Source organism: Haliotis asinina, chromosome 6, assembly GCF_037392515.1.
Source record: "Haliotis asinina isolate JCU_RB_2024 chromosome 6, JCU_Hal_asi_v2, whole genome shotgun sequence".
Lineage (NCBI taxonomy): Eukaryota > Metazoa > Mollusca > Gastropoda > Lepetellida > Haliotidae > Haliotis > Haliotis asinina.
Genome location: NC_090285.1, coordinates 42,335,127 through 42,356,666, shown reverse-complemented (window position 1 = coordinate 42,356,666; position 21,540 = coordinate 42,335,127). Strand labels below are relative to the sequence as shown.

Below are 21,540 nucleotides of genomic sequence, written 5' to 3'. Positions count from 1 at the left end.
ACAGCAAACCAGTGAATCCTATAGCAGGCGTTCAATGCGATTTACCTTTTCCTTATTATCTCATCTGCATAGGCAAAGAGTTGTGCGCTGAGACCTGATACAAACAACATTGTGATGTGACATAAGCAGCCTTTAATATACGAAAGTAAGATCGTAAATGACATGTTTGATTGTCGGAGTACAGTGACACTTTCATGTGGCGAATGAAACATACATGCCTTCAGAGTAGATGATGAGTAGTCGAGGGAACTGACGGGGGAAAATGGTGAGAAGTATAACTGAAAAGTCCTCGGTATGTAAGTGTGTAAGAACAAATCGTTCACAAGCATATTCAGGCATGCAGGAGTTTGCCCATTCAAAACGAAATAGAATGTATCATGACTTTCCGATGTCAATGATACACATGCACCTTGTGGTGGAAATACAAACAAATAAAAAAAAATATACATGAAAAAGGAGAAAATGAAAATGTCTACTGCACCCGGTGTTCCCAGGCGGTCACCCATCCAAGTACTATCCGGGCCCGACGTTGCTTAACTTCGGTGATCGGACGAGAACCGGTGTTTTCAACGTGGTATGGCCGTAGACAACGCTCACCGGCAAACTTCGGCTACATATACACACGGGGTAGTGGGGAAGGGACATTGCGATCAAACAGCATCCTCGCATTTTCAGTGGGTTTACACAATCATGTGTTTTCATGTTGGAGTGTTATCTTTACAGTATCTGGCAAGTATTTGGTTCTTGTGATACATATGAACGTTGTTTCTGTGCGCATCTGCTGCGAGAAAGGACACACTACTTCGCCCGCCCCCTCGCCCCAAACATCCAGTTTTCGCCCGCCCAATAGAGATCGTGCATGCAGCCTATGTTGTTTTTCGAATAAAATTAATATGAAAACGATGACGGCCCATACTGTCGTGATGTCAAGAAAGTCGGGTTAATCGTGGCAGGCAAAAATAGTTAATCTGTGACGATCGACTGCTGGTATCGTTCTGTACGGCGTCTTGTATAATAGATGTCCATCTTACTCTACATACTGGGGTTCGCGCCCCGTTTGTGTGCCGAGATTCGCGTCTTGGAACACCGTTTCATTGAAAGAAACATCCTAGCTACTTACTTATGAGGCAAAAGCAAATTTCAACAGTAAATGTAGTGCCCCAGATCATGTGTTCAGTAACAGTGTCGAATGTTTTCTCTCGCAAAATGGCGAACTTGTCAGATAAACGTGCTTCATTGCCTTTGTTTGGGTGCTTGTTTTAGCGTCTGAGAGGCAGTAATGAGTTATGTTGGGGTTTACCTTCATAGTTAGATATCTTGAGAAACGACATACAACATTTGAAATGATTGAATTTGAGTCTAAAGCCTCGAAATGTACTTTTGAAACGAACGATGTCTACATTTTTGCCTCGATGGCTTCACTGAAAATAGCCCGTGTGGCTTCACCATTCACCTGTGAGTGTTGTTATTGTAACAGACATGTAGCCAAATGATTTTTGCATCCAGTCATGAAGTTAAAATAGAAACTTTCCTCGATTAAGAAGTGATTATTCGGATAGAAATGCACGAGAAAGCACACACGCTCCCGAGCTAGCAGCTAGCAGCCACAACATGCAGGGTGTCTCCTCCGACGTCCGCGCCTCTGTAGTATCACCCGGGCTGGCTGTCGGGGAGAGGCATTCGCTCTCCGTGCTCCGTTTGTAGCTGACGTGACTTTCTGCACTCAAACCTACCACTATGGCTGATGTTGCTGCTGCCCCCGCTGCTGTCAAGACTCCCAAGAAGAAAGCTGCTGCCAAGCCGAAGAAGGTTGCCGCACATCCCACCTATGTGGATATGATCAAGAAAGCTATTTCATCCTTGAAGGAGAGGGGTGGTTCTTCCCGACAGGCTATACTGAAATACATCCTGGCCAACTACAAAGTTGGTGACAACCAGGTCGCCATCAATGCTCGCGTCAAGGTTGCTTTAAAAAATGGAGTCAAGAATGGTGCACTGAAGCAATCAAAGGGAACTGGAGCTGCTGGGTCCTTCCGTCTTGGCGAGGTGAAGAAAGCCGAAAAACCCAAGAAGGCTAAGCCTGCTGCCAAGCCAAAGAAGGCTGCCAAATCTCCCAAGAAAGTCAAGAAGCCAGTTGCTGCCAAGAAGCCAAAGACAGCCGCTAAGAAGGCCGCCAAGTCACCAAAGAAGGTGAAAGCTGCAGCCAAGCCCAAGAAGGCAAAGACCCCTAAGAAGGCAGCTGCCAAACCCAAGAAGGTCAAGACCCCCAAGAAGAAGGCCACCAAGCCAAAGAAGGCCTAAGGTCTCTTTGTCTCGCCTTCGCTCCACATTTCTGTGGTCCAAAGGCCCTTTTCAGGGCCATCCAAATACCCCAAAAGAAAACTTGAAAACACTGATAACAAAACAATGCCATTTATTTCAGCAGCATAGAAATAACAAAGAATGCGTGTCAGCGATAGCAGGTATAGTGTGAATGATGGCTTAGACTGATCATAATTAAAAAATGAGCCTTAACCGTAAAGGTGAGGCAAAGAAACCGTTGCCCAAGGAAGGTGTCGGTAAAACCATATACATTGAGCAAAAGCATATACAGCATTGAGCAAAGAAGGATTTGATAAGTATGTTCCTACATTGATATGATAGTGGGCGTTCCAAACCCTACCCCATCTAATGGCCGGTGTGTCTTGTTTTGTTTCACTTAGATCCAGCCCCATCAAAATACATAACCCCACATACACATTACACCCAAGCCAGATACCCGACCCTAAAATAAACAAAGGAAAATAAACGCAAAGACTACAAAAGTTTAACATAAACAAAGCAAGGTGTGAAGCAAAGAATGCAAATTGTATATGTATCATGTAAAGTGTTGATGATATCAGATATCGTCAATACAGATTTCCTTTTATGTGTGTACATGAAGCTCCACAAGCACGTTGACATCCACCGGGTGTTTTACCGACACACACCTCGCCTATGCAGGACTAGGGCGACAAGAGTTGTGCACCCTTGGTCGTGTGAGGCGTGTGCGTTTGACATTCGCCCCAATGCCTGCAACACTGCTGTTATGTGTCAAAGTAAAGGTACGGAAATACTGTCTAATACATGTAAAGTACGTCTGCGTGACCTAGCTAGAACTGCAAACATAAAATAGCTGACTGATTCACCACCCAGCCGCATCGTCATGCCACGTGTGTTTAGAAAGCAGGGAATCACTGTGGGCTTGCTGTCACAGATTTGAAAGTAATTTTCCTACAGCAAACCAGTGAATCCTATAGCAGGCGTTCAATGCGATTTACCTTTTCCTTATTATCTCATCTGCATAGGCAAAGAGTTGTGCGCTGAGACCTGATACAAACAACATTGTGATGTGACATAAGCAGCCTTTAATATACGAAAGTAAGATCGTAAATGACATGTTTGATTGTCGGAGTACAGTGACACTTTCATGTGGCGAATGAAACATACATGCCTTCAGAGTAGATGATGAGTAGTCGAGGGAACTGACGGGGGAAAATGGTGAGAAGTATAACTGAAAAGTCCTCGGTATGTAAGTGTGTAAGAACAAATCGTTCACAAGCATATTCAGGCATGCAGGAGTTTGCCCATTCAAAACGAAATAGAATGTATCATGACTTTCCGATGTCAATGATACACATGCACCTTGTGGTGGAAATACAAACAAATAAAAAAAAATATACATGAAAAAGGAGAAAATGAAAATGTCTACTGCACCCGGTGTTCCCAGGCGGTCACCCATCCAAGTACTATCCGGGCCCGACCTTGCTTAACTTCGGTGATCGGACGAGAACCGGTGTTTTCAACGTGGTATGGCCGTAGACAACGCTCACCGGCAAACTTCGGCTACATATACACACGGGGTAGTGGGGAAGGGACATTGCGATCAAACAGCATCCTCGCATTTTCAGTGGGTTTACACAATCATGTGTTTTCATGTTGGAGTGTTATCTTTACAGTATCTGGCAAGTATTTGGTTCTTGTGATACATATGAACGTTGTTTCTGTGCGCATCTGCTGCGAGAAAGGACACACTACTTCGCCCGCCCCCTCGCCCCAAACATCCAGTTTTCGCCCGCCCAATAGAGATCGTGCATGCAGCCTATGTTGTTTTTCGAATAAAATTAATATGAAAACGATGACGGCCCATACTGTCGTGATGTCAAGAAAGTCGGGTTAATCGTGGCAGGCAAAAATAGTTAATCTGTGACGATCGACTGCTGGTATCGTTCTGTACGGCGTCTTGTATAATAGATGTCCATCTTACTCTACATACTGGGGTTCGCGCCCCGTTTGTGTGCCGAGATTCGCGTCTTGGAACACCGTTTCATTGAAAGAAACATCCTAGCTACTTACTTATGAGGCAAAAGCAAATTTCAACAGTAAATGTAGTGCCCCAGATCATGTGTTCAGTAACAGTGTCGAATGTTTTCTCTCGCAAAATGGCGAACTTGTCAGATAAACGTGCTTCATTGCCTTTGTTTGGGTGCTTGTTTTAGCGTCTGAGAGGCAGTAATGAGTTATGTTGGGGTTTACCTTCATAGTTAGATATCTTGAGAAACGACATACAACATTTGAAATGATTGAATTTGAGTCTAAAGCCTCGAAATGTACTTTTGAAACGAACGATGTCTACATTTTTGCCTCGATGGCTTCACTGAAAATAGCCCGTGTGGCTTCACCATTCACCTGTGAGTGTTGTTATTGTAACAGACATGTAGCCAAATGATTTTTGCATCCAGTCATGAAGTTAAAATAGAAACTTTCCTCGATTAAGAAGTGATTATTCGGATACAAATGCACGAGAAAGCACACACGCTCCCGAGCTAGCAGCTAGCAGCCACAACATGCAGGGTGTCTCCTCCGACGTCCGCGCCTCTGTAGTATCACCCGGGCTGGCTGTCGGGGAGAGGCATTCGCTCTCCGTGCTCCGTTTGTAGCTGACGTGACTTTCTGCACTCAAACCTACCACTATGGCTGATGTTGCTGCTGCCCCCGCTGCTGTCAAGACTCCCAAGAAGAAAGCTGCTGCCAAGCCGAAGAAGGTTGCCGCACATCCCACCTATGTGGATATGATCAAGAAAGCTATTTCATCCTTGAAGGAGAGGGGTGGTTCTTCCCGACAGGCTATACTGAAATACATCCTGGCCAACTACAAAGTTGGTGACAACCAGGTCGCCATCAATGCTCGCGTCAAGGTTGCTTTAAAAAATGGAGTCAAGAATGGTGCACTGAAGCAATCAAAGGGAACTGGAGCTGCTGGGTCCTTCCGTCTTGGCGAGGTGAAGAAAGCCGAAAAACCCAAGAAGGCTAAGCCTGCTGCCAAGCCAAAGAAGGCTGCCAAATCTCCCAAGAAAGTCAAGAAGCCAGTTGCTGCCAAGAAGCCAAAGACAGCCGCTAAGAAGGCCGCCAAGTCACCAAAGAAGGTGAAAGCTGCAGCCAAGCCCAAGAAGGCAAAGACCCCTAAGAAGGCAGCTGCCAAACCCAAGAAGGTCAAGACCCCCAAGAAGAAGGCCACCAAGCCAAAGAAGGCCTAAGGTCTCTTTGTCTCGCCTTCGCTCCACATTTCTGTGGTCCAAAGGCCCTTTTCAGGGCCATCCAAATACCCCAAAAGAAAACTTGAAAACACTGATAACAAAACAATGCCATTTATTTCAGCAGCATAGAAATAACAAAGAATGCGTGTCAGCGATAGCAGGTATAGTGTGAATGATGGCTTAGACTGATCATAATTAAAAAATGAGCCTTAACCGTAAAGGTGAGGCAAAGAAACCGTTGCCCAAGGAAGGTGTCGGTAAAACCATATACATTGAGCAAAAGCATATACAGCATTGAGCAAAGAAGGATTTGATAAGTATGTTCCTACATTGATATGATAGTGGGCGTTCCAAACCCTACCCCATCTAATGGCCGGTGTGTCTTGTTTTGTTTCACTTAGATCCAGCCCCATCAAAATACATAACCCCACATACACATTACACCCAAGCCAGATACCCGACCCTAAAATAAACAAAGGAAAATAAACGCAAAGACTACAAAAGTTTAACATAAACAAAGCAAGGTGTGAAGCAAAGAATGCAAATTGTATATGTATCATGTAAAGTGTTGATGATATCAGATATCGTCAATACAGATTTCCTTTTATGTGTGTACATGAAGCTCCACAAGCACGTTGACATCCACCGGGTGTTTTACCGACACACACCTCGCCTATGCAGGACTAGGGCGACAAGAGTTGTGCACCCTTGGTCGTGTGAGGCGTGTGCGTTTGACATTCGCCCCAATGCCTGCAACACTGCTGTTATGTGTCAAAGTAAAGGTACGGAAATACTGTCTAATACATGTAAAGTACGTCTGCGTGACCTAGCTAGAACTGCAAACATAAAATAGCTGACTGATTCACCACCCAGCCGCATCGTCATGCCACGTGTGTTTAGAAAGCAGGGAATCACTGTGGGCTTGCTGTCACAGATTTGAAAGTAATTTTCCTACAGCAAACCAGTGAATCCTATAGCAGGCGTTCAATGCGATTTACCTTTTCCTTATTATCTCATCTGCATAGGCAAAGAGTTGTGCGCTGAGACCTGATACAAACAACATTGTGATGTGACATAAGCAGCCTTTAATATACGAAAGTAAGATCGTAAATGACATGTTTGATTGTCGGAGTACAGTGACACTTTCATGTGGCGAATGAAACATACATGCCTTCAGAGTAGATGATGAGTAGTCGAGGGAACTGACGGGGGAAAATGGTGAGAAGTATAACTGAAAAGTCCTCGGTATGTAAGTGTGTAAGAACAAATCGTTCACAAGCATATTCAGGCATGCAGGAGTTTGCCCATTCAAAACGAAATAGAATGTATCATGACTTTCCGATGTCAATGATACACATGCACCTTGTGGTGGAAATACAAACAAATAAAAAAAAATATACATGAAAAAGGAGAAAATGAAAATGTCTACTGCACCCGGTGTTCCCAGGCGGTCACCCATCCAAGTACTATCCGGGCCCGACCTTGCTTAACTTCGGTGATCGGACGAGAACCGGTGTTTTCAACGTGGTATGGCCGTAGACAACGCTCACCGGCAAACTTCGGCTACATATACACACGGGGTAGTGGGGAAGGGACATTGCGATCAAACAGCATCCTCGCATTTTCAGTGGGTTTACACAATCATGTGTTTTCATGTTGGAGTGTTATCTTTACAGTATCTGGCAAGTATTTGGTTCTTGTGATACATATGAACGTTGTTTCTGTGCGCATCTGCTGCGAGAAAGGACACACTACTTCGCCCGCCCCCTCGCCCCAAACATCCAGTTTTCGCCCGCCCAATAGAGATCGTGCATGCAGCCTATGTTGTTTTTCGAATAAAATTAATATGAAAACGATGACGGCCCATACTGTCGTGATGTCAAGAAAGTCGGGTTAATCGTGGCAGGCAAAAATAGTTAATCTGTGACGATCGACTGCTGGTATCGTTCTGTACGGCGTCTTGTATAATAGATGTCCATCTTACTCTACATACTGGGGTTCGCGCCCCGTTTGTGTGCCGAGATTCGCGTCTTGGAACACCGTTTCATTGAAAGAAACATCCTAGCTACTTACTTATGAGGCAAAAGCAAATTTCAACAGTAAATGTAGTGCCCCAGATCATGTGTTCAGTAACAGTGTCGAATGTTTTCTCTCGCAAAATGGCGAACTTGTCAGATAAACGTGCTTCATTGCCTTTGTTTGGGTGCTTGTTTTAGCGTCTGAGAGGCAGTAATGAGTTATGTTGGGGTTTACCTTCATAGTTAGATATCTTGAGAAACGACATACAACATTTGAAATGATTGAATTTGAGTCTAAAGCCTCGAAATGTACTTTTGAAACGAACGATGTCTACATTTTTGCCTCGATGGCTTCACTGAAAATAGCCCGTGTGGCTTCACCATTCACCTGTGAGTGTTGTTATTGTAACAGACATGTAGCCAAATGATTTTTGCATCCAGTCATGAAGTTAAAATAGAAACTTTCCTCGATTAAGAAGTGATTATTCGGATACAAATGCACGAGAAAGCACACACGCTCCCGAGCTAGCAGCTAGCAGCCACAACATGCAGGGTGTCTCCTCCGACGTCCGCGCCTCTGTAGTATCACCCGGGCTGGCTGTCGAGTTAAAGATCTCATTGATCAGGCCAGAGCTGACTCATGGCAAAAGTTCTGTGGATCGCTCAACCACAAAACAAACAGTAAACAGGTCTGGCAAAAGATACATGCTATCAGAGGGAAACGCAAGTCCGCTTGCAATCCCAAGATAACAGGGGCTACTTCCATACCGGAAAAAGCCAGTATCTTAGCCACCCACTTTGCCTCTGTCAGTAGCAGCAACAACTTCTCTGAAGAGTTTACAAAGTCAGAGAAGCCACCGCAACGGCCCAAACAGCCCCCAGGCGAACAGCATGCCTATAATCAATGCTTCAGTGTGGAGGAGTTCAGAACTGCCATACACCACAAAAAAGGTACTAGTCCCGGAGAGGACATGGTCAGCTATGAGATGCTAAAAAGGTTGCCTGACAGCGTAGCCAAAGTCGTCGTACAATTGTACAATCTGATATGGGATAGGGGGGAGGTACCTGCAGCATGGAAACATGCGGCAGTCATACCTCTGCTCAAACCAGGAAAGGAGAAGGCGTCCGCCAACTCATATCGCCCAATATCCCTAACATCAAATCTGTGCAAGAGTATGGAGGCAATGGTGAATATACGCCTAAAGCATCACCTTGAAACAAACGGACACCTATCTCATGACCAAAGCGGGTTTAGATCAAACCGCTCATGTCTTGACCACATTTTCCGACTGGAAAGTGATATAAGATTAGCCCAAGTCAAGAAAGAGTACCTAGCTGCTGTCTTCCTAGACTTCAGCAAAGCATTTGACATGGTATGGCACGATGGACTCCTCCTTAAACTAGAGAATGTTGGTGTACGAGGGAAAATGGCAAATTATGTTCAAAGTTTCTTGCAAGAAAGGTCGATATCAGTCCTCCTCGGGGACCACCTGTCTGAGCGACACAGGTTAGATAATGGCACACCGCAAGGAAGCATTATCAGTCCCACGCTATTCAATATCATGATTGACGACCTATTTGAACACGTCCCACGGGACAGTTACACCAACACCTCTAAGTTCGCCGATGACGGGGCTGTATGGGTCAGACATCGAGAGCTATCCAAGATCCAGGCTCAACTCAGGGAAGCTCTCGATGGGGTGGAACAATGGTGCGACAAATGGGGTTTCACTATCTCGCCTGAGAAAACAGTAGGAGTGGTTTTCAAGCGTAAGGGTTGCCGTGTAAGCCACACACCCTGTCTAAAACTCAAGGGCAAAGAGGTCAAATTTGAGAAATCAGCCAAGTTTCTCGGGGTAACCTTCGATCAACATCTCACCTGGGCCAAACATATAGACAATATCACCCAGAGTTGTCAGAAGGACCTCAACGCTATGAGAGCTGTATCCGGCAGCTCATGGGGAGCGAATAGTGAAACACTCCTGACCCTCTATAAGTCCCTAATCAGGAGTAAAATAGACTATGGGTGCGAAGCCTACCACAGTGCTTCCCAATCGGCTCTGAGCCGGCTTGAAAACATTCAATACCAAGCTCTTAAACTGGTCACAGGCGCGGCGACCTGTACCTCCCACCAGGCCCTATTAGTGGAAACTGGGGAGCTACCACTCCATCTCAGGCGAGAGAAACTGACATTGAACTATTGGAGTCGCTGCTCCAATCCACTCGTCACTAGGTTGTGGGAGGAGAAACTCTACTCTGGTAGAACCAAAGCGTGGCTTAAAAAGAGACCCAACACAACGCCAGGTGGGCTCAGGGTCATCCAGCTAAGGCGAGAGCATGGATGCGACCAGGTAGAACCTCCAACCCAACCAATGACAGTGCAATGTCCTCCATGGAGACTCCGGTCTCCAAATGTCGACACCACTCTCACAAATGAACCGCCTAAAAGTGAGAATCCAATGCTACTACGTGTCAGAGCGCTCAGTAGGATTGACACGGTTTACGAGGACTCGGCGCACATATATACTGACGGATCAAAAGATCCCGTGAGAAACAGAACCGCCTACGGTATCCTCATCCACACAGCCACCTCCAACCACACAATCTCGGCACGCCTGCCGGACGGTCAATCGGTCTACACTGCAGAGCTGGAAGCCATACACCATGCACTTAGGTATTGTCGCAACCTACATGAGAAAAGAGTGGTTATCCTCTCAGACTCACTCAGTGCAATACAGTCACTGGCAACCAAGCACTCCAGTAGTAGACCCGACACCATCCATGAGATCCTGGTTCTCATTCAGAAACTAAGACAGGAAAATGAGAAGGAGGTCACGCTGTGCTGGATACCATCTCACGTTGGTATACCCGGCAATGAGAGAGCGGACAAACTAGCCAGACAGGCGCTAGAATTGAATGTGTCACTGGAACATCCCTATTCAAAAAGCGAAATCCGAAGTATGATCCAGAATTCAATCACTAGCAAGTGGCAGAGGCTATGGGACACCTCAGACAAAGGCAGATGGTTACATCAACTCCGCCCCAGTGTGAAAGGGAAGCTACCAGGCCCCTCACAAAACAGGCGAGTGGATATTATGATCACACGCCTGAGGCTAGGTACCACCAAAACCTCATACAAAGACTGTCAAACATGCCACACCAAGGCCACCGTCCCTCATATCATGCTGGACTGCCTACGATTTGACACGATCAGGCAGACACTTAAAGAAGAAACCAAACTAGATACGTTGACAGCAAAGCAGTTGCTGGCTCACACGGAGCACCATTCAATGTATAAGCCACTAGCAAACTTTCTTCTGGACAGTGAACTATGTCAGTATATATAGAGAAATTATATCAATCAGCCAGTCCTCCGGTTTGTTACAGACACAGGGATATTATTGCACCCAAGCTCCCATCCCCAAGGTCTCAACCCAACCGCACCATGGTTTGAAACTCCCCACCATAGTCTGGGACCATTGCACGTGTGTCGGCAATTAACAACCACATGCGTCCCAAGGAGGGACAAAAACAGAACAAGGTAAGCATAGGTAACCACAATGGAGAGGCCATATCCGCTCCAGAAGCAGGTATGGGAGGGAGTGGCTGCGTCCACTCCCCGGCAGAGAGCTAAGGGAGTGGCCGTGCCCGCTCTCAGGGTCAAGCCGGAGAGTGGCCGTGTCTACTCCCCAGCAGATAGCCAGAGGAGTGGCCGTGCCCACTCCCAGGATGAAGTCGGGGAGTGGCCGTGTCTACTCCCCAACACATAGCGAGGGGAGTGGCCGTGCCCATTCCCAGGATGAAGTCGGGGAGTGGCCGTGTCTACTCCCCAACAGATAGCGAGGGGAGTGGCCGTGCCCACTCCCAGGGTGAAGTCGGAGAGTAGCCGTGCCTACTCCCCAGTAGATAGCGAGGGGAATGGCCGTGCCCACTCCCAGGGTGAAGTCGGGGAGTAGCCGTGTCTACTCCCCAGCAAATAGCGAGGGGAGTGGCCGTGTCTACTCCCGTACGAAAAAAAAAAAAAAAAAAAAAAAAAAAAAAAAAAAAAAAAAAAAAACCCATTACACAGGCCACTGTGTACCCCACTCCCCCATCAAGCACCGACACCAGCAACGGCCCATGCGTCCCAAAGTGGGACACCCCCAGCCCTTGGCAGCCACAACCACGTCCGCAACCATGCGTCCCAAAGAGGGACACCCCACGCATCCCAAGGAGGGATAGGTCTGCCGACATGCCAACCGGCGAAGGCGACCTCAAAAGCACTAAACTAACGAACGAACGGGGAGAGGCATTCGCTCTCCGTGCTCCGTTTGTAGCTGACGTGACTTTCTGCACTCAAACCTACCACTATGGCTGATGTTGCTGCTGCCCCCGCTGCTGTCAAGACTCCCAAGAAGAAAGCTGCTGCCAAGCCGAAGAAGGTTGCCGCACATCCCACCTATGTGGATATGATCAAGAAAGCTATTTCATCCTTGAAGGAGAGGGGTGGTTCTTCCCGACAGGCTATACTGAAATACATCCTGGCCAACTACAAAGTTGGTGACAACCAGGTCGCCATCAATGCTCGCGTCAAGGTTGCTTTAAAAAATGGAGTCAAGAATGGTGCACTGAAGCAATCAAAGGGAACTGGAGCTGCTGGGTCCTTCCGTCTTGGCGAGGTGAAGAAAGCCGAAAAACCCAAGAAGGCTAAGCCTGCTGCCAAGCCAAAGAAGGCTGCCAAATCTCCCAAGAAAGTCAAGAAGCCAGTTGCTGCCAAGAAGCCAAAGACAGCCGCTAAGAAGGCCGCCAAGTCACCAAAGAAGGTGAAAGCTGCAGCCAAGCCCAAGAAGGCAAAGACCCCTAAGAAGGCAGCTGCCAAACCCAAGAAGGTCAAGACCCCCAAGAAGAAGGCCACCAAGCCAAAGAAGGCCTAAGGTCTCTTTGTCTCGCCTTCGCTCCACATTTCTGTGGTCCAAAGGCCCTTTTCAGGGCCATCCAAATACCCCAAAAGAAAACTTGAAAACACTGATAACAAAACAATGCCATTTATTTCAGCAGCATAGAAATAACAAAGAATGCGTGTCAGCGATAGCAGGTATAGTGTGAATGATGGCTTAGACTGATCATAATTAAAAAATGAGCCTTAACCGTAAAGGTGAGGCAAAGAAACCGTTGCCCAAGGAAGGTGTCGGTAAAACCATATACATTGAGCAAAAGCATATACAGCATTGAGCAAAGAAGGATTTGATAAGTATGTTCCTACATTGATATGATAGTGGGCGTTCCAAACCCTACCCCATCTAATGGCCGGTGTGTCTTGTTTTGTTTCACTTAGATCCAGCCCCATCAAAATACATAACCCCACATACACATTACACCCAAGCCAGATACCCGACCCTAAAATAAACAAAGGAAAATAAACGCAAAGACTACAAAAGTTTAACATAAACAAAGCAAGGTGTGAAGCAAAGAATGCAAATTGTATATGTATCATGTAAAGTGTTGATGATATCAGATATCGTCAATACAGATTTCCTTTTATGTGTGTACATGAAGCTCCACAAGCACGTTGACATCCACCGGGTGTTTTACCGACACACACCTCGCCTATGCAGGACTAGGGCGACAAGAGTTGTGCACCCTTGGTCGTGTGAGGCGTGTGCGTTTGACATTCGCCCCAATGCCTGCAACACTGCTGTTATGTGTCAAAGTAAAGGTACGGAAATACTGTCTAATACATGTAAAGTACGTCTGCGTGACCTAGCTAGAACTGCAAACATAAAATAGCTGACTGATTCACCACCCAGCCGCATCGTCATGCCACGTGTGTTTAGAAAGCAGGGAATCACTGTGGGCTTGCTGTCACAGATTTGAAAGTAATTTTCCTACAGCAAACCAGTGAATCCTATAGCAGGCGTTCAATGCGATTTACCTTTTCCTTATTATCTCATCTGCATAGGCAAAGAGTTGTGCGCTGAGACCTGATACAAACAACATTGTGATGTGACATAAGCAGCCTTTAATATACGAAAGTAAGATCGTAAATGACATGTTTGATTGTCGGAGTACAGTGACACTTTCATGTGGCGAATGAAACATACATGCCTTCAGAGTAGATGATGAGTAGTCGAGGGAACTGACGGGGGAAAATGGTGAGAAGTATAACTGAAAAGTCCTCGGTATGTAAGTGTGTAAGAACAAATCGTTCACAAGCATATTCAGGCATGCAGGAGTTTGCCCATTCAAAACGAAATAGAATGTATCATGACTTTCCGATGTCAATGATACACATGCACCTTGTGGTGGAAATACAAACAAATAAAAAAAAATATACATGAAAAAGGAGAAAATGAAAATGTCTACTGCACCCGGTGTTCCCAGGCGGTCACCCATCCAAGTACTATCCGGGCCCGACCTTGCTTAACTTCGGTGATCGGACGAGAACCGGTGTTTTCAACGTGGTATGGCCGTAGACAACGCTCACCGGCAAACTTCGGCTACATATACACACGGGGTAGTGGGGAAGGGACATTGCGATCAAACAGCATCCTCGCATTTTCAGTGGGTTTACACAATCATGTGTTTTCATGTTGGAGTGTTATCTTTACAGTATCTGGCAAGTATTTGGTTCTTGTGATACATATGAACGTTGTTTCTGTGCGCATCTGCTGCGAGAAAGGACACACTACTTCGCCCGCCCCCTCGCCCCAAACATCCAGTTTTCGCCCGCCCAATAGAGATCGTGCATGCAGCCTATGTTGTTTTTCGAATAAAATTAATATGAAAACGATGACGGCCCATACTGTCGTGATGTCAAGAAAGTCGGGTTAATCGTGGCAGGCAAAAATAGTTAATCTGTGACGATCGACTGCTGGTATCGTTCTGTACGGCGTCTTGTATAATAGATGTCCATCTTACTCTACATACTGGGGTTCGCGCCCCGTTTGTGTGCCGAGATTCGCGTCTTGGAACACCGTTTCATTGAAAGAAACATCCTAGCTACTTACTTATGAGGCAAAAGCAAATTTCAACAGTAAATGTAGTGCCCCAGATCATGTGTTCAGTAACAGTGTCGAATGTTTTCTCTCGCAAAATGGCGAACTTGTCAGATAAACGTGCTTCATTGCCTTTGTTTGGGTGCTTGTTTTAGCGTCTGAGAGGCAGTAATGAGTTATGTTGGGGTTTACCTTCATAGTTAGATATCTTGAGAAACGACATACAACATTTGAAATGATTGAATTTGAGTCTAAAGCCTCGAAATGTACTTTTGAAACGAACGATGTCTACATTTTTGCCTCGATGGCTTCACTGAAAATAGCCCGTGTGGCTTCACCATTCACCTGTGAGTGTTGTTATTGTAACAGACATGTAGCCAAATGATTTTTGCATCCAGTCATGAAGTTAAAATAGAAACTTTCCTCGATTAAGAAGTGATTATTCGGATACAAATGCACGAGAAAGCACACACGCTCCCGAGCTAGCAGCTAGCAGCCACAACATGCAGGGTGTCTCCTCCGACGTCCGCGCCTCTGTAGTATCACCCGGGCTGGCTGTCGGGGAGAGGCATTCGCTCTCCGTGCTCCGTTTGTAGCTGACGTGACTTTCTGCACTCAAACCTACCACTATGGCTGATGTTGCTGCTGCCCCCGCTGCTGTCAAGACTCCCAAGAAGAAAGCTGCTGCCAAGCCGAAGAAGGTTGCCGCACATCCCACCTATGTGGATATGATCAAGAAAGCTATTTCATCCTTGAAGGAGAGGGGTGGTTCTTCCCGACAGGCTATACTGAAATACATCCTGGCCAACTACAAAGTTGGTGACAACCAGGTCGCCATCAATGCTCGCGTCAAGGTTGCTTTAAAAAATGGAGTCAAGAATGGTGCACTGAAGCAATCAAAGGGAACTGGAGCTGCTGGGTCCTTCCGTCTTGGCGAGGTGAAGAAAGCCGAAAAACCCAAGAAGGCTAAGCCTGCTGCCAAGCCAAAGAAGGCTGCCAAATCTCCCAAGAAAGTCAAGAAGCCAGTTGCTGCCAAGAAGCCAAAGACAGCCGCTAAGAAGGCCGCCAAGTCACCAAAGAAGGTGAAAGCTGCAGCCAAGCCCAAGAAGGCAAAGACCCCTAAGAAGGCAGCTGCCAAACCCAAGAAGGTCAAGACCCCCAAGAAGAAGGCCACCAAGCCAAAGAAGGCCTAAGGTCTCTTTGTCTCGCCTTCGCTCCACATTTCTGTGGTCCAAAGGCCCTTTTCAGGGCCATCCAAATACCCCAAAAGAAAACTTGAAAACACTGATAACAAAACAATGCCATTTATTTCAGCAGCATAGAAATAACAAAGAATGCGTGTCAGCGATAGCAGGTATAGTGTGAATGATGGCTTAGACTGATCATAATTAAAAAATGAGCCTTAACCGTAAAGGTGAGGCAAAGAAACCGTTGCTCAAGGAAGGTGTCGGTAAAACCATATACATTGAGCAAAAGCATATACAGCATTGAGCAAAGAAGGATTTGATAAGTATGTTCCTACATTGATATGATAGTGGGCGTTCCAAACCCTACCCCATCTAATGGCCGGTGTGTCTTGTTTTGTTTCACTTAGATCCAGCCCCATCAAAATACATAACCCCACATACACATTACACCCAAGCCAGATACCCGACCCTAAAATAAACAAAGGAAAATAAACGCAAAGACTACAAAAGTTTAACATAAACAAAGCAAGGTGTGAAGCAAAGAATGCAAATTGTATATGTATCATGTAAAGTGTTGATGATATCAGATATCGTCAATACAGATTTCCTTTTATGTGTGTACATGAAGCTCCACAAGCACGTTGACATCCACCAGGTGTTTTACCGACACACACCTCGCCTATGCAGGACTAGGGCGACAAGAGTTGTGCACCCTTGGTCGTGTGAGGCGTGTGCGTTTGACATTCGCCCCAATGCCTGCAACACTGCTGTTATGTGTCAAAGTAAAGGTACGGAAATACTGTCTAATACATGTAAAGTACGTCTGCGTGACCTAGCTAGAACTGCAAACATAAAATAGCTGACTGATTCACCACCCAGCCGCATCGTCATGCCATGTGTGTTTAGAAAGCAGGGAATCACTGTGGGCTTGCTGTCACAGATTTGAAAGTAATTTTCCTACAGCAAACCAGTGAATCCTATAGCAGGCGTTCAATGCGATTTACCTTTTCCTTATTATCTCATCTGCATAGGCAAAGAGTTGTGCGCTGAGACCTGATACAAACAACATTGTGATGTGACATAAGCAGCCTTTAATATACGAAAGTAAGATCGTAAATGACATGTTTGATTGTCGGAGTACAGTGACACTTTCATGTGGCGAATGAAACATACATGCCTTCAGAGTAGATGATGAGTAGTCGAGGGAACTGACGGGGGAAAATGGTGAGAAGTATAACTGAAAAGTCCTCGGTATGTAAGTGTGTAAGAACAAATCGTTCACAAGCATATTCAGGCATGCAGGAGTTTGCCCATTCAAAACGAAATAGAATGTATCATGACTTTCCGATGTCAATGATACACATGCACCTTGTGGTGGAAATACAAACAAATAAAAAAAAATATACATGAAAAAGGAGAAAATGAAAATGTCTACTGCACCCGGTGTTCCCAGGCGGTCACCCATCCAAGTACTATCCGGGCCCGACCTTGCTTAACTTCGGTGATCGGACGAGAACCGGTGTTTTCAACGTGGTATGGCCGTAGACAACGCTCACAGGCAAACTTCGGCTACATATACACACGGGGTAGTGGGGAAGGGACATTGCGATCAAACAGCATCCTCGCATTTTCAGTGGGTTTACACAATCATGTGTTTTCATGTTGGAGTGTTATCTTTACAGTATCTGGCAAGTATTTGGTTCTTGTGATACATATGAACGTTGTTTCTGTGCGCATCTGCTGCGAGAAAGGACACACTACTTCGCCCGCCCCCTCGCCCCAAACATCCAGTTTTCGCCCGCCCAATAGAGATCGTGCATGCAGCCTATGTTGTTTTTCGAATAAAATTAATATGAAAACGATGACGGCCCATACTGTCGTGATGTCAAGAAAGTCGGGTTAATCGTGGCAGGCAAAAATAGTTAATCTGTGACGATCGACTGCTGGTATCGTTCTGTACGGCGTCTTGTATAATAGATGTCCATCTTACTCTACATACTGGGGTTCGCGCCCCGTTTGTGTGCCGAGATTCGCGTCTTGGAACACCGTTTCATTGAAAGAAACATCCTAGCTACTTACTTATGAGGCAAAAGCAAATTTCAACAGTAAATGTAGTGCCCCAGATCATGTGTTCAGTAACAGTGTCGAATGTTTTCTCTCGCAAAATGGCGAACTTGTCAGATAAACGTGCTTCATTGCCTTTGTTTGGGTGCTTGTTTTAGCGTCTGAGAGGCAGTAATGAGTTATGTTGGGGTTTACCTTCATAGTTAGATATCTTGAGAAACGACATACAACATTTGAAATGATTGAATTTGAGTCTAAAGCCTCGAAATGTACTTTTGAAACGAACGATGTCTACATTTTTGCCTCGATGGCTTCACTGAAAATAGCCCGTGTGGCTTCACCATTCACCTGTGAGTGTTGTTATTGTAACAGACATGTAGCCAAATGATTTTTGCATCCAGTCATGAAGTTAAAATAGAAACTTTCCTCGATTAAGAAGTGATTATTCGGATACAAATGCACGAGAAAGCACACACGCTCCCGAGCTAGCAGCTAGCAGCCACAACATGCAGGGTGTCTCCTCCGACGTCCGCGCCTCTGTAGTATCACCCGGGCTGGCTGTCGGGGAGAGGCATTCGCTCTCCGTGCTCCGTTTGTAGCTGACGTGACTTTCTGCACTCAAACCTACCACTATGGCTGATGTTGCTGCTGCCCCCGCTGCTGTCAAGACTCCCAAGAAGAAAGCTGCTGCCAAGCCGAAGAAGGTTGCCGCACATCCCACCTATGTGGATATGATCAAGAAAGCTATTTCATCCTTGAAGGAGAGGGGTGGTTCTTCCCGACAGGCTATACTGAAATACATCCTGGCCAACTACAAAGTTGGTGACAACCAGGTCGCCATCAATGCTCGCGTCAAGGTTGCTTTAAAAAATGGAGTCAAGAATGGTGCACTGAAGCAATCAAAGGGAACTGGAGCTGCTGGGTCCTTCCGTCTTGGCGAGGTGAAGAAAGCCGAAAAACCCAAGAAGGCTAAGCCTGCTGCCAAGCCAAAGAAGGCTGCCAAATCTCCCAAGAAAGTCAAGAAGCCAGTTGCTGCCAAGAAGCCAAAGACAGCCGCTAAGAAGGCCGCCAAGTCACCAAAGAAGGTGAAAGCTGCAGCCAAGCCCAAGAAGGCAAAGACCCCTAAGAAGGCAGCTGCCAAACCCAAGAAGGTCAAGACCCCCAAGAAGAAGGCCACCAAGCCAAAGAAGGCCTAAGGTCTCTTTGTCTCGCCTTCGCTCCACATTTCTGTGGTCCAAAGGCCCTTTTCAGGGCCATCCAAATACCCCAAAAGAAAACTTGAAAACACTGATAACAAAACAATGCCATTTATTTCAGCAGCATAGAAATAACAAAGAATGCGTGTCAGCGATAGCAGGTATAGTGTGAATGATGGCTTAGACTGATCATAATTAAAAAATGAGCCTTAACCGTAAAGGTGAGGCAAAGAAACCGTTGCCCAAGGAAGGTGTCGGTAAAACCATATACATTGAGCAAAAGCATATACAGCATTGAGCAAAGAAGGATTTGATAAGTATGTTCCTACATTGATATGATAGTGGGCGTTCCAAACCCTACCCCATCTAATGGCCGGTGTGTCTTGTTTTGTTTCACTTAGATCCAGCCCCATCAAAATACATAACCCCACATACACATTACACCCAAGCCAGATACCCGACCCTAAAATAAACAAAGGAAAATAAACGCAAAGACTACAAAAGTTTAACATAAACAAAGCAAGGTGTGAAGCAAAGAATGCAAATTGTATATGTATCATGTAAAGTGTTGATGATATCAGATATCGTCAATACAGATTTCCTTTTATGTGTGTACATGAAGCTCCACAAGCACGTTGACATCCACCGGGTGTTTTACCGACACACACCTCGCCTATGCAGGACTAGGGCGACAAGAGTTGTGCACCCTTGGTCGTGTGAGGCGTGTGCGTTTGACATTCGCCCCAATGCCTGCAACACTGCTGTTATGTGTCAAAGTAAAGGTACGGAAATACTGTCTAATACATGTAAAGTACGTCTGCGTGACCTAGCTAGAACTGCAAACATAAAATAGCTGACTGATTCACCACCCAGCCGCATCGTCATGCCATGTGTGTTTAGAAAGCAGGGAATCACTGTGGGCTTGCTGTCACAGATTTGAAAGTAATTTTCCTACAGCAAACCAGTGAATCCTATAGCAGGCGTTCAATGCGATTTACCTTTTCCTTATTATCTCATCTGCATAGGCAAAGAGTTGTGCGCTGAGACCTGATACAAACAACATTGTGATGTGACATAAGCAGCCTTTAATATACGAAAGTAAGATCGTAAATGACATGTTTGATTGTCGGAGTACAGTGACACTTTCATGTGGCGAATGAAACATACATGCCTTCAGAGTAGATGATGAGTAGTCGAGGGAACTGACGGGGGAAAATGGTGAGAAGTATAACTGAAAAGTCCTCGGTATGTAAGTGTGTAAGAACAAATCGTTCACAAGCATATTCAGGCATGCAGGAGTTTGCCCATTCAAAACGAAATAGAATGTATCATGACTTTCCGATGTCAATGATACACATGCACCTTGTGGTGGAAATACAAACAAATAAAAAAAAATATACATAAAAAAGGAGAAAATGAAAATGTCTACTGCACCCGGTGTTCCCAGGTGGTCACCCATCCAAGTACTATCCGGGCCCGACGTTGCTTAACTTCGGTGATCGGACGAGAACCGGTGTTTTCAACGTGGTATGGCCGTAGCCAACGCTCACTGGCAAACTTCGGCTACATATACACACGGGGTAGTGGGGAAGGGACATTGCGATCAAACAGCATCCTCGCATTTTCAGTGGGTTTACACAATCATGTGTTTTCATGTTGGAGTGTTATCTTTACAGTATCTGGCAAGTATTTGGTACTTGTGATACATATGAACGCTGTTTCTGTGCGCATCTGCTGCGAGAAAGGACACACTACTTCGCCCGCCCCCTCGCCCCAAACATCCAGTTTTCGCCCGCCCAATAGAGATCGTGCATGCAGCCTATGTTGTTTTTCGAATAAAATTAATATGAAAACGATGACGGCCCATACTGTCGTGATGTCAGGCAAAAATAGTTAATCTGTGACGATCGACTGCTGGTATCGTTCTGTACAGCGTCTTGTATAATAGATGTCCATCTTACTCTACATACTGGGGTTCGCGCCCCGTTTGTGTGCCGAGATTCGCGTCTTGGAACACCGTTTCATTGAAAGAAACATCCTAGCTACTTACTTATGAGGCAAAAAGCAAATTTCAACAGTAAATGTAGTGCCCCAGATCATGTGTTCAGTAACAGTGTCGAATGTTTTCTCTCGCAAAATGGCGAACTTGTCAGATAAACGTGCTTCATTGCCTTTGTTTGGGTGCTTGTTTTAGCGTCTGAGAGGCAGTAATGAGTTATGTTGGGGTTTACCTTCATAGTTAGATATCTTGAGAAACGACATACAACATTTGAAATGATTGAATTTGAGTCTAGAGCCTCGAAATGTACTTTTGAAACGAACGATGTCTACATTTTTGCCTCGATGGCTTCACTGAAAATAGCCCGTGTGGCTTCACCATTCACCTGTGGGTGTTGTTATTGTAACAGACATGTAGCCAAATGATTTTTGCATCCAGTCATGAAGTTAAAATAGAAACTTTCCTCGATTAAGAAGTGATTATTCGGATAGAAATGCACGAGAAAGCACACACGCTCCCGAGCTAGCAGCTAGCAGCCACAACATGC

The 21,540-nt window shown here is 45.7% G+C and overlaps 4 protein-coding genes and 6 non-coding genes across 10 annotated transcripts; 4 read left to right on the top strand and 6 right to left on the bottom strand.

The window, feature by feature from the left end:
- Positions 1 to 469: 469 nt before the first annotated feature.
- On the bottom strand, positions 470 to 588 carry LOC137288326 (5S ribosomal RNA). The gene has a single exon (XR_010957104.1). It is a non-coding gene; the product is annotated as a 5S ribosomal RNA (ribosomal RNA).
- Positions 589 to 1,737: 1,149 nt separating this feature from the next.
- Positions 1,738 to 10,920, top strand: LOC137287886 (uncharacterized). Its single transcript, XM_067820264.1, has 3 exons — positions 1,738 to 2,256; positions 5,424 to 5,534; positions 8,320 to 10,920. The coding sequence occupies exons 1-3, from the start codon at positions 1,738 to 1,740 to the stop codon at positions 10,918 to 10,920; spliced, it is 3,231 nt and encodes a 1,076-aa protein (XP_067676365.1).
- Positions 3,724 to 3,842, bottom strand: LOC137288310 (5S ribosomal RNA). The gene has a single exon (XR_010957089.1). It is a non-coding gene; the product is annotated as a 5S ribosomal RNA (ribosomal RNA).
- On the bottom strand, positions 6,978 to 7,096 carry LOC137288309 (5S ribosomal RNA). The gene has a single exon (XR_010957088.1). It is a non-coding gene; the product is annotated as a 5S ribosomal RNA (ribosomal RNA).
- Positions 10,921 to 11,922: 1,002 nt separating the features above from the next.
- LOC137288222 (histone H1-delta-like) lies at positions 11,923 to 12,465 on the top strand (the record flags this gene model as incomplete). The annotated part of the gene is made up of 1 exon (XM_067820666.1): positions 11,923 to 12,465. A coding segment is annotated over exon 1 (543 nt), but the record flags the coding sequence as incomplete, so codon positions are not given.
- Positions 12,466 to 13,908: 1,443 nt separating this feature from the next.
- LOC137288308 (5S ribosomal RNA) lies at positions 13,909 to 14,027 on the bottom strand. The gene has a single exon (XR_010957087.1). It is a non-coding gene; the product is annotated as a 5S ribosomal RNA (ribosomal RNA).
- A 1,149-nt stretch (positions 14,028 to 15,176) lies between these two features.
- LOC137288221 (histone H1-delta-like) lies at positions 15,177 to 15,719 on the top strand (the record flags this gene model as incomplete). The annotated part of the gene is made up of 1 exon (XM_067820665.1): positions 15,177 to 15,719. A coding segment is annotated over exon 1 (543 nt), but the record flags the coding sequence as incomplete, so codon positions are not given.
- A 1,443-nt stretch (positions 15,720 to 17,162) lies between these two features.
- LOC137288307 (5S ribosomal RNA) lies at positions 17,163 to 17,281 on the bottom strand. The gene has a single exon (XR_010957086.1). It is a non-coding gene; the product is annotated as a 5S ribosomal RNA (ribosomal RNA).
- Positions 17,282 to 18,430: 1,149 nt separating this feature from the next.
- LOC137288210 (histone H1-delta-like) lies at positions 18,431 to 18,973 on the top strand (the record flags this gene model as incomplete). The annotated part of the gene is made up of 1 exon (XM_067820651.1): positions 18,431 to 18,973. A coding segment is annotated over exon 1 (543 nt), but the record flags the coding sequence as incomplete, so codon positions are not given.
- Positions 18,974 to 20,416: 1,443 nt separating this feature from the next.
- LOC137288302 (5S ribosomal RNA) lies at positions 20,417 to 20,535 on the bottom strand. The gene has a single exon (XR_010957081.1). It is a non-coding gene; the product is annotated as a 5S ribosomal RNA (ribosomal RNA).
- Positions 20,536 to 21,540: the final 1,005 nt, after the last annotated feature.

Coding starts and splice junctions, on each gene's coding strand:
- LOC137287886 (XM_067820264.1), top strand. CDS start 1,738: ATGGCTGATGTTGCTGCTGCCCCCGCTGCTGTCAAGACTCCCAAGAAG. Junction 2,257..5,423: donor CAGCTGCCAAACCCAAGAAG/GTCAAGACCCCC, acceptor GCCGCTAAGAAG/GCCGCCAAGTCACCAAAGAA. Junction 5,535..8,319: donor AGACCCCCAAGAAGAAGGCC/ACCAAGCCAAAG, acceptor TGCAATCCCAAG/ATAACAGGGGCTACTTCCAT.